The sequence below is a fragment of the Pteropus medius genome, unplaced genomic scaffold, assembly GCF_902729225.1.
Source record: "Pteropus medius unplaced genomic scaffold, Ma_sr-lr_union100, whole genome shotgun sequence".
In the NCBI taxonomy this organism is placed as follows: Eukaryota; Metazoa; Chordata; class Mammalia; order Chiroptera; family Pteropodidae; genus Pteropus; species Pteropus medius.
This window is the reverse complement of record NW_024346819.1, coordinates 686,273-697,014: the sequence shown is the minus strand read 5'-3', so window position 1 is coordinate 697,014 and position 10,742 is coordinate 686,273. Positions and strand designations below refer to the sequence as shown.

General features: G+C 66.6%; 1 protein-coding gene and 1 long non-coding RNA gene across 6 annotated transcripts in view; one reads left to right on the top strand and one right to left on the bottom strand.

The window, feature by feature from the left end:
- LOC120613956 (uncharacterized) overlaps window positions 1–1,798 on the top strand; it is a 6,978-nt gene extending 5,180 nt beyond the window's left edge. For 3 of the 5 annotated variants that reach the window (XR_005655809.1, XR_005655807.1, XR_005655810.1), the window contains one exon: window positions 867–996. This is a non-coding gene — a long non-coding RNA (uncharacterized LOC120613956). Of the gene's footprint in view, window positions 1–866; window positions 1,015–1,404 lie in introns of those variants that run through there. The other 2 variants (XR_005655811.1, XR_005655808.1) reach the window with 2 other exon arrangements.
- The window catches only part of ADSS1 (adenylosuccinate synthase 1), a 16,825-nt gene that overhangs the window by 2,654 nt on the left and 3,429 nt on the right, over window positions 1–10,742 (bottom strand). Inside the window, exons 2-10 of the mRNA XM_039876568.1 lie at window positions 7,465–7,567; window positions 5,080–5,142; window positions 4,549–4,599; window positions 4,218–4,284; window positions 3,340–3,447; window positions 3,155–3,236; window positions 2,383–2,509; window positions 1,796–1,950; window positions 952–1,076 (exon numbers count right to left, since the gene is read on the bottom strand). Of these exons, the coding sequence (XP_039732502.1) occupies window positions 952–1,076; window positions 1,796–1,950; window positions 2,383–2,509; window positions 3,155–3,236; window positions 3,340–3,447; window positions 4,218–4,284; window positions 4,549–4,599; window positions 5,080–5,142; window positions 7,465–7,567 (881 nt within the window). The remainder of the gene's footprint in view (window positions 1–951; window positions 1,077–1,795; window positions 1,951–2,382; window positions 2,510–3,154; window positions 3,237–3,339; window positions 3,448–4,217; window positions 4,285–4,548; window positions 4,600–5,079; window positions 5,143–7,464; window positions 7,568–10,742) is intronic.

Sequence of the window (10,742 nt, the reverse complement as noted above, 5' to 3'; positions counted from 1 at the left end):
CCTGCCACACCCGCCCTCCGTGCTGAGCAGAAACCCCCTGGCACCCCTGGGGTCACCCGCTCACTCCACAGCCATGCGGGCCTGGCGGGCAGAGGTGGCGACTGGCCAAGGCCCCTCCAGTGGGCTGAGAACTGGGGACGGCGCTCTCTGGGGCCCGACTCAGGCTGCACTCACGCTGCCACCATGGGGTGGGGGCCCAGCTGGGCTTCAAAGGCAACTATCCCCCTCTTGGGGGTTCTGTATTACTTACAAGCCCGGGGTCCCCTGGTGGTTTGGGGAAACGGTGGTGATCACTGCCAGCTCAGGCCGTGCCCCCAGAGCCCTGTGAGCTGGGCCCCGGCCCTACCTACAAACGTCATTTTGCGGTCACGCCCCCGGTCAGCGGCTGCCATCGGCACGCCGAAGCCCCGCAGATGCCAGGTCTTTCCTAGGCCCCGAAACCCCTGCCGGAGGCCCGCTCCTCTGTCCCGGGCCTCGGAGCTCAGAGCGTGGCCTCCTTTGGCACTTGGGTACAGTCCCCCGCCACAGCCCGAGCCCTGCACCCCAGCAGACCAGAGGTCTGGATGGCAGGCTCGGCCGGCCCGGGCCAGCTCCCACAGTGGCATCAGGCCCGGCAGGACTGGGCGCAGCCCTTCTGCTCTGGGCTTGCCCCCCACCTCTAGGCAAACCATTTCGACCTCCTAGAGGTGCCATGGTGCTCTCTGGCCTCCGCGGCGTTGTTCGGAGGCACCCGGGCCCGGCCGCAGGGCTGTCCGCTGTGGCCGGGCCTCTGCGTCACCACCCGTGTGGCCCTGCCGTGCAGAAGGGTGACGGCATGCCACGGGCACAGTGGCCCCGAGCCTGACACCCGGCTCCGCTTGCTCCAGTGCTGTCCCGGGTTCCAGGACAGTCCCCCATGTGGATGGCAGCAAGGTGGCCGTGCAGCGACAGCTGTGACAGAGGGCTGCTCACGCGGTGAACCCGTTGACCATGTGGGCGTATCTCAGGATCACCAGGTCGAGCCAGCCACAGCGCCTCTTCCTGCCCGTGGTCACCCCCCACTCGTGGCCACGGCTCTGCAGCAGGTCTCCGATCTCCTGTGTGAGGGCAGAGCCGGGGGGCGGTGCGTGTGAGCAGGTGGCGCCTGGCCCGCCCCTGCACTCGGCCTTTCCTCCGCCCCTGTGTCCCCTCCCCCTTGGCTCGGAGCAATGCTTGAAGCTGCACCCCTGGCAAACTCCCTCCTCACAGAGGCCCTGCCTCGGTGGAGGGCACAGGTGCCTCGCTCGCCTCCTCCCCTTAGCTCTCCCGCAGGGCACAGGGCAGTGAGGGCAGAATGGACCTGCCCCGTAGCTCAGCGGGCCGGCAGGGGGCGTCTGTTCCTCCTCTGGTCCCCACGCTGGCCCTGCGCTCCCTGCCCTATTACAGCCGCCAGGTGCTTCTGGACGCAGGCGGCCCGCTACCCTTCTGCTCACACACACCTGCTCAAGACAAGAGCCCCTGTCCTCAAGGCCACCAGGACACAAGGCCGGGCTGACAAAGGCAGGCTGGTGGGTCCTGAGGACTCCTTGCTGAGTCAAAGTGGGGGTCCCTGAGCAGCAGCACGCAGGGCCTTGGAGGGGGCTGTGGGCACCCTGCTGCTCGCCTGTGACACCTCCCTGGGGAGTGGGGCTGTGCGGACTTGCGTGTGCACGGTGCACCGTCGCGTAAGCCTCATGGTGCCACGCTGCCGGAGCACGTGGCCTCATGCCACCCCCCCGTGGGTGTCTGTCCCCCCACTCCCCTGTGCCCCAGGGTCCCTCCAGGGCTGGGGACTCACATTGATCTGCTCGGTGGGGAAGGCGCCGATGCCCACGCGTGTAGTGTAGGCCTTCACCACGCCGTAGACGTCGCCGATGTTCTGAGGGGGGATGCCCAGCCCCGTGCACACGCCGCCCACCGTGCAGTTGGATGATGTCACAAAGGGGTAGGTCCCTGCAGGCACAGCCAGTCAGGGCCGTCCGCCACCCCACAGAGCACCCTGCCAGGGTCCCTCTGGGCAGACCCCAGTGGGCGGATAGGGCCCTTGGTGGGTCTCCAGGGCCAGCCATCTGGGGGACCATCCTGGGGGATGGCTCCCACAGGGTCTTGAGCAGGGTGGGGAGGGGGAGGTTTCACCCACCAGGCCTGTCTGCAGTGGGAGGTAAAGGTGTCCCTGCTCACATCCGAGAGGGCCAGGTGGGAGGTGGCTCGGTGCACCCACCCTGTGGGGTCCCTCTCCTGTGCAGCTCAGCCCCTCTCCTCCCCCTGCGGGCTGAGCGGGGGTGGGATAGCCGAGCCTCTCAGGCAGGATGGCAGCGAGGCTGAGGAAGACCCCTCACACCCATCTCCTGGCAGACCCCGGGGCGGTGCCTTGGGGGATCGTACCGAAGTCGATGTCCAGGAGGGCTGCGTTGGCACCTTCCACGAGGATATTCTTGGGGGGGCCATGCAGCGCCTCGTACATGAAGTAGACGCCGTCCCGCACCATGGGCCGGATGCGCTCGGCAAAGCCCTGCGGGGGACAGGGATGTGGGGAGGGGACGGAGGGGAACGTCGCTCCCAGCCCCACCTCCTCTTCCCGCAGTTTCTTAGGGTCCTGGTCTGCTGATGTGACCCTGGCCGGTCTTGTCTGTGAGACTCAGCTCTGGCCTCTTAGTGATCACTGTGGGGTGCAGTGTGTCCCCCAACCCATACGGAAGCCCTAACCCCCAGAACCTCAGAATGGGACTGTATTTGGAGATAACAAAAGTTCAACGAGGTCAGTAGGATGGCCCCTAATCCAGTGTCACTGGTCCGTCCCTTTCCTCATTTACAGCCCTAGATGACGGCTTGAAGAGCAGGCTCCCAGCCTTGGAAACTTCCAGAAGGGCTTTGCACTGACGCTGTCCTGTCCCCCGCACCCGCCCTCTCAGATGTGAGCAGAGACACCTTCCCCTCCACTGCAGACAGGCCAGGTGGCCTCCCCAGAGAGGAAATGAGGGCCGGGCCTGGCGGGTGAGCCCCGGCCTCCTGCGGGGACCGCCTGGCTGACCGTGGCCGGCTGGGGCTCATACAGGAGGCCCATGGTCCCCAGTGCCCGTAACGGGGAGCTCCGTGAGTGCTGGGGAACGTCGAGTCTGCCGTCAGAACCGCGTGCCGCCGGCCGCCCCAGCTGTACCTTGAGCCTTTTGAGTTGACCTTCAATGTCTATTTCCAAAGTGGGGAACATGGACTGGTGCTGATGGGCCAGGTTCTTGAATCTGCAGGAGTGACAGTGACTGGGACTCCTTGTCCCTCCCGGGTCCCCAAGCCCCTGCTCCCAGCTGGCCCCACGCCCCAGGGCTGCAGGTGACGGTCGGGTACCTGGCGGAGAAGTCGTCGAAGTCTGCCAGTAGGTCACAGATGCGCAGGCCAGTGCGGGCAGCTTTGGACGAGTAGGTCGGTCCGATGCCCTTCCTGGTGGTGCCGATGCTGCGAGACGTGTGGGCTGTGAGCACGGGGCAGCTGCCTAGAAACGCGGGGTCCTGGGCCACCCGCCCAACCTCAGTTCCCAACCCTGGTGACACAGAAAGCACCTTCCCGGCAGCGGCACCTGGGAACCTGGGTGGCTGTGAGGACTGACCAGACTCCCCACACGGCCGGCCCTCAGGGACCCAGCGGCTGGGTGGTGGCAGATAGTTCCGAGCCCCAAACTCACCCTCCCCTTGTCCCCCGGCCTCCACTCTGGGGCCCGGCGCCCAGGGTGCCTCCCGGTCCTGTCTGCTTTGTGCCCAAGCACCCCTCTTGCCCGGCGCTGGGGACACTGCTGCCTTGGGCAGGGAGCCGCCCACGCCTACCCTGCACCCGCTGCCCAGCACATGCGTGTGAGCATGTGCACGTGTGTGCGGTGCATGCTCGTCCGCTTCGCCCGCTCCGTCTATGAAAACCAGCGTCCCGACTCACTGTCACGAACACGTCGGGAGAATGAGTGTGGGTGGCCTGTGCATGTGGTCACGGCTGGCCAGGGACCTAGCGGTTGCAGTGGGCGCAGCGGGTGACGCACAGCACGTGCACCCCTTGGGTGACCCCAGGGAGAGGTGTGCTCACGCAGGCTTCAGGGAAGGCCCTGGGCCGAGCCAACAGGGCTGTCCTCCAGGGCCGTCAGTGGATCCACGTGCCCCTGCTGTCACGCTGGACCAGACGCGCCCAGGACGCCCATGGTTAGCGGACTAAGCCGCCCAGACGAGCGCCTGGCCACTTACTTCTTCCCCTCCTGGGCTTGCCGCTGCACCTCCTGGAGCCCGTCCACGGCCTGGTGGAAGTCGAACACTGCGGGGGAGAGGACAGACGGAGGGTCACGGCCGCTCCCGCTGCGCCTGGCACACGCCGGGCCTCCGTGGAGGGTGCTCCAGTTGACATCTGGCCTCCGCTCCCCACTAACTCACATGTGACCGTGAGTCCCCGGGCCTCAGCGTCCTCATCTGCCATGGGGACAGTGATCCTGACCTAGCGCCCACCCTTCCCTCTGAGGCCATGCAGGAGGGCTGCGGAGGGGACAGCCGTCCAGGAGCAGCGGGAGGGGCGGACACTTACCGAGGTGGGCACGGTCGGAGATGATGAGCCTCCTCTCCCAGTCCTTGAGGCCTACGTGACAGGCACAGGTGAGGCCGCCCGCTCCCTCAGCGCCCCCCACCCCTGCCGCCAGATGCCCCCAGGGTCACCTCCGGTGCCTGGCCAGTGACAGGTCCTCCACTTGTAGCCTCTCCCCTGGCTGTGGGTCCCAGACCCGCACCTCCAGCTAGCCCACCTACAGCCTCCTGGTGGCCATGCCCGGGGCAGGTTCCCCGCGCCCTTTCATGCCTGCCCTGAACTTGAACCCCAAGACTGGGGCTCTGCTCCCTCCAAGGAGCCTCTCGGGGCTGCTGCTTCATGGTCAGCCCGTCTCTAGACTCACCCAGACCCCCTGGCTGGTGTCTCAGTCACTGCCTGCCCGCCTCCTGTCCCCAAGGAGACCCCAGGAACCACACTGTCTCCCACCCGAGCGCCTGCAGAGAGGTGCCAGGCAACACAGCTGCTTGGGACACGCAGGCGTCAGGACAGGGCGCCGAGGGGACCCAGACCTACCTTTCTTCTCATTCTTTTCTGCTTCTTCAAACAAGCCCGGTAAGTGGACAACCACCCCGTTGCCTGCAACACACAGACACGAGGCTGAACGGTATCAGCGATGCTGGGCGTCTGTTTAAAATGGCGCGAAATTTTCACCCTCATGTTCACAGCGGCACCCGTCACAGTGGTCAGGAGCTGGAAGCCACCCGAATGTCCACGACGGATGATGGACAAGCTCGTGCAGTCCGCCCACACAGTGGACTGTCACTCAGCCTTAGAAACGACGGACATTCTAACAGAGGCTGCCACATGGATGGACCTGGAGGACACTGTGCCGAGTGAGATAAGCAGTCACAAAGGGACAAATACTGTGTGAGCCACTGATACGAGGGCCCACAGGAACCAGGCCCATGGAGACAGTGGTGCCGGGGCCGGGGCTGGGGCCTCAGGGGGGAATGGGGGCAGAGGCTCGGTTTGGGGAGAGGAGGAGGTTCTGGACACGGATGGCAGTGATGATCACATAACAGGGTGACATACTTAACACCTCCGGACTGTGCACTTAAAATGGCCAAGGCGGCACGCTCATGCTGTGTGTGTCACATCACCATGAAAGGAAGGGCCCGGACAGAACAGGGCCCAGCCCGAAGCGCTCACGGAGCAGGGCAGGGGCGGCCGGGGCGGGTGGGAGGGGACGACCAGCACATGGCACGAGGGAACCTCTCGGAAATGGAATCGCGGCGACGGCTGCACGACGGGGGGGAATTTCATGGCACGTGGATTCTGCCTCGACGAAGCCGTACGGTTTATTTAATGGTGAGAGAAGCGGGTGTGGAGAAGCATGGCCCCGGCCTGTCCCAGGCTCACGCGGGGCCGCGGGGGCCGCGCTGCCCCGTCCACGCGCAACCGCAGCGGGCCGGCGCGGGCAGACACCGGCCCGAGGTCCAGACGGGCCCAGCGTGGGGCTGGGGAGAGCCGAGCTCCGGCCCTTTCCTCTGACACCACAGGACGCTGGGCAGGGCCGCCTTCTCCCGTGCTAGTCCCCGCCATGGCTGGCGGTGGCACAGGCTGAGCCAAGGAAGACGGGACATCAGTGCAGATGGGAGTGACTCAGAGACTATGCAAGCCACGTCGAGCACAAAAGGTCATCTAAATGCCACGTGTCCTGAAATGACCATGTGGCAGGGGCCTGAGGCGCGGAAGGGGAGGACGGCTGTATGCGCTCCAGCACCGCCGGCCGTTGCTAAGCCTGCTTCCCAGGCACTGTCCGGTCATGCTGACTGCCGAGCTGCCCCTTAGCGATGCTCCCTGGTGGCCGCCTGGCCTGGGCTCTGGCCACGGCCCAGACCCGTCCCCAGCTCCTCTGAGACCTGGCAGAGCTGGCCTTGTTTCCGGCCAGGCAGGGCGGGGGCCAGCAGACAGGCTGGCGCTGAGTGGGCTTCCTGCAGCAGGGCAGCGGGCACAGGCTGGGCCCCAGTGCAAACTGCACTGTCACCCGCTGCTGGGGCCCAGGGCTGTTCCCACGTAGAGAAGGCGCTCGGCAACCCTGGCAGCCCCTCGCCCCCGCTCAGCTCAGGCCCCTTCCTTTGTTCGCACGGAGGGGGCTGGGTCCCGTGCCACGCCGGGCAAACTCCTGCAGCCTCCACTTCCTTACCAGGGAGGGGCAGGCGCAGATGAGTCACGAGTGAGGCTCAGTCATGGAAAGAGCCAGAAGGAAAAGTACTGGAAGCTCTGAGAGCACGTCCCACGGGCCAGGCCCGGGGACCTGGGAACATGTCTCTGAGCGGGGGAGGCCTTTGTCACAGAGAGAGAGGGAGGGAGGGAGGGAGGGAGGGCCTCGCCTCGCAGTCCTGGAGGTGGCTTTGTCTTTTAGGAGCACCCAGAGTCACTGGGGCTGCAGGGAGGACGAGGTGGCAGGGCTGGGGGCAGAGGGAGGCACAGCGTCCCCACAGGCTGGGCTCCGTCCACGCAGCAGGAAGCCAGGCCCGGCCCGTTGCAGCCTCGCACGTACGTGTGCACACACTCACACACATACGGACTTGCACACATACACACTCGCCCCCCACACAACACGTTCACTCACGTACACACTGTGGGCTTGCTCAGCACCCTCAGGGAGTCTGGGAGCTCAGTAGAGGCCCCTGCGCCCTCTCCCCCTAGGGCCCAGGCTGGATGGGTGTCCCGCCCCACCCCCCACTTGTCCCATGAGGCTGAGGACAGGCTCCCACATCAGGTGCCCACACGGGGGCTGGGAAGCTGGGCCTGCGGCCGGCGAGGCCCTGAGGCCGGCGAGGCCCTGCCAAGCACGCCGCTCCACAGGCGTGCCTGGGCGCAGACGCGGAGGGCCCGCCCCGCACAGCGGGCCCTGGGCTGGACAGTGTCGCAGGCGGGGCGGCGGGCACTCACCGATGAAGGACACAGCCTGGCTGTTGATGATGCCGCTGGGCAGCAGGTGGAAGTCGTACTCCTTGCCGTCCACCACCACCGTGTGCCCGGCGTTGTTGCCCCCCTGGGAACACAGAGCCAGCTGAGTGTCCAGGAGCGCCCTGGGAGGGCCTGCCCGGCCACACTCCAGGCAGAGCTAACAGCAGGCGCTCAGGAGATGCCGCTGGGCTGCTTGGGGTGGCAGTTCTGTCCCCAGGGTGTGGGACACATGGCCCACCTTAGACTTGGGGAGTCTGGTTAGTGGTCCGCCTCTGTGAGTCTGGGGTGTGCTGGGCGAGTGCCCTGCTCCTCGGCGAGGTGCGGGGGCTGGGCAAAGCCTGGACTGTCTCGTGGGCACATGTCAATGCCTCAAGGTGTCTCAGTTCAGGCCCCTGAGGCCGGAACACACTCAGAAGCCCCCTGGGGGCCTACGATGCAGGAATGAGGGGGCCCAAACCTTCCGGAAGCACAAACCCAGCCCCCCACTGCTGCACGCCACACAGCCCGAGCTCTGCAGTGGTGGACAGGTGCCACCATGGGCCAGTGGGGCCCCAGAAAGCCTTGCCTCCTCAGCAGGGGCTCTTCCCTTTGGGCCCGTGCCTCCCATGTATGAATAAAAAGGAAAAGACAATTTCGAGGCCACTTCTGTTTTGGGGGATGCCCAGGCCACAGGCTCCCCTCGTTTGGGAACTTGTGCATACAGTGGGCTGGGGCTGGGAGGGGACAGGGAGCCCTGGGAAAGTCCACAGAGGGCTGGCTGGAGTGCAGGCCCACTTTCCCACCACTGGAGGGCACTGCAGGCCCCAGGGCATGGGTCTCTGGACCCTCCCGCTGGCCCCTCTTGGGCCCCCAGGGCCAGCACGCAGGGTCCAGGGGTGGGGTGGTGCCCAGCACCATGGACCTGCCCCTTGTGCCTGCTCTGTCCCCAGGACCCCAGAGCCCAGCTGGGCCTCAGCTGCCTGCCTGAGTCTCCTGCAGACAGGCTTATCCAAGGAGCTGCCTCCTTGCTGTCCCCTGCGGTCCTCCCCGCCTGGCAGAGGAGGTGACAAATGCAGGCTATGGGGGGCCTCGCCTCCCGGCCTCCTTCCCCACCCACCAGAGCATCTGCCCCTCACGCTGCCTGTGCAGGTTTACAGCCTCCTAGCAACTCCCCTGGGACAGCCTAGAGGGGCAGGGGGGCAGTGACAGGAAGACGCCAGCAGGCCCGGGCCAGGGCGCTCCCTCCTGGACCTTGCTCCCTGGGTCACTAAACTAGGTGGGGCTAGAGCCACAGCCTCCCCTCCCCCCCAATCCACCTCCACCTGCTCCAGCTGGAAACCGGGCCCTGCCGGAGGCCAATTCCGCCAGGGGTCCCACCGGGACATCCTGCTCATGAAGTGCACGCGGGAAGGCTCTCTGGGCCTGCCCCCAATGCCACTGCCCAGGGCGGGGGCTGTGTGTGGTGGGCCTGCCGTCTCAGACTCCTGTGGCCCTACTGTGTCCCACAGCTCGACTCCTGAGGGCGGGCCTGCTGCTCCCCCAGGCGTCTCCTGGCCAGTGGCAGCCGCGCAGCCCTGGTACTTCCAGATGCTTGGCAAGTGACAGGGATGTGGCAGGGGCCTGGGAGCTGAGGGGGGGCGTCCGGTGATTGGGTGAGCAGGCGGGGCCGGGCCCGGGGGCTCAGGATGGAGCTGGCTGCGCTGTTCAGAGGGCCATGAGTGGGGAGGTGCATGAAGGGAGCCAACACCGGCGAGGCGTGGGGAGGGGGCTCGGCCCGGGCCCTCGGAATCCCCACAGCAGACCCCGAGTCTGGCCGTCGGGAGGCGTGGGACGGCCGGGAATTTAGACAGGCCCGCGTGACTGACAGGCCCCTGGTGTGGGGGTCACTGCGCCCTCTCGGAGACCCTATCATTGCTCCGCCCTCCTTTGGGCACACGGGGTGAGTCCCCTCGGTGAGGTTCTCCGCAGACACCCACAATCACCTTGGCCCTCGAAAGAGGGGCAGCCTGGGGGTTGTGGTCCCACAGACAGACGGAGAAACAGGTCCTCGGGGGAGGGGTGTGCAGCACAGTCCGGGTGACGGCCTTCCTGCAGACGCTGTCCCCGTAACCCATACATTCCCCCAGTGCCGAGTCCCGCCCGCCAGGCGGAGCGCCATGAGCCCGGGCACCCTGCCCCCCACCCCCCCGCTGAGTGCCCAGAGCCAATGTCCACTGGCTGAGGACACACACGCAGGCATGAAGTGCCTGTGAGCACACCCCGCCTTTGTCGGGCAAACACGAGGACTGGCGCAGGCCACTGCTGACCAGTGGGCACCAGGTGACCCCTGCCAGTTGCCGGGCCCAGGCGGCAGGCCACAGTCCACTCCCCGAGCGTGAGCCAGCCCAACGCCAACCCACAGAGGCCTGGGTGACCGTCCCAGAGACCCTGGTCTGGCTTACTCCAGGCCGCAGGTGGGGACACTATACCTGGCCTCCCCAGGCTCTGGCCTGGCTGCCATCTGCAGGCCCAAGGAGAGCTGTGTCAAGGGGCCGTCGGGCATGGGTGCGGCTCCATCTGCTGGGCTGTGGCCCAGTTTGGAAGTCCCCCTGGGGAGGGCAGGTCCCCGAGACACGGCCCAGCCTGGCCTCTGGGGGGCGGCCCTCGCCTCCGGCCCCAGGCTCTGTGGGGACTCCGTGCCTGGCATCCTGTCACAGTGAGCCAGGACTATCCCAGGACCTCAGGCAGCTTGAGGGGTTCCCAGAACTCCGCCTGTCCGCACTTCTGTGCCCCTGAGGGACTGGCCAAGCCAGTGGGAGGGAGCGGGGCACGGAGGCAGGCCTTGGCCTCTGCGCCTCAGGGGGCCCCCTCTGTGGTGGGGCCTGGGGACAAGCACAGGTCCAAACCCCCCAGGGGGCTGATGCCACCCCCACCACCTTCAGCCGGGCTGGTCAGTCAAAGTCCCTGTGGATGCCAGCTGAGTCCCTGGTGGATTTAAGGGGCGGGACCTCCTCACTCCCAGACACGGGAATGGGACCAAGACCAAGGCTGGCACTCTCGGGAGCCTGACCAGCCCTGACCTTTCCTGGCCCTGACTGGCGTCTGACCGGCCCACTCTCCTGGGCTGCCTGGGCTCAGATCCATGCACAGCCTGTCCCCAGAGAGGGGGAGTGGTCACCGAGCCATGCAACACACCCCCCCGGTGCTCTGCACACCCCCACACTGCATCTGGAGAGCCCACCTGCCGGCGTGGCCACTGCTACCCTCCTGGCCACCCCAAGGCTCGTGCAGCCCTGAGACCA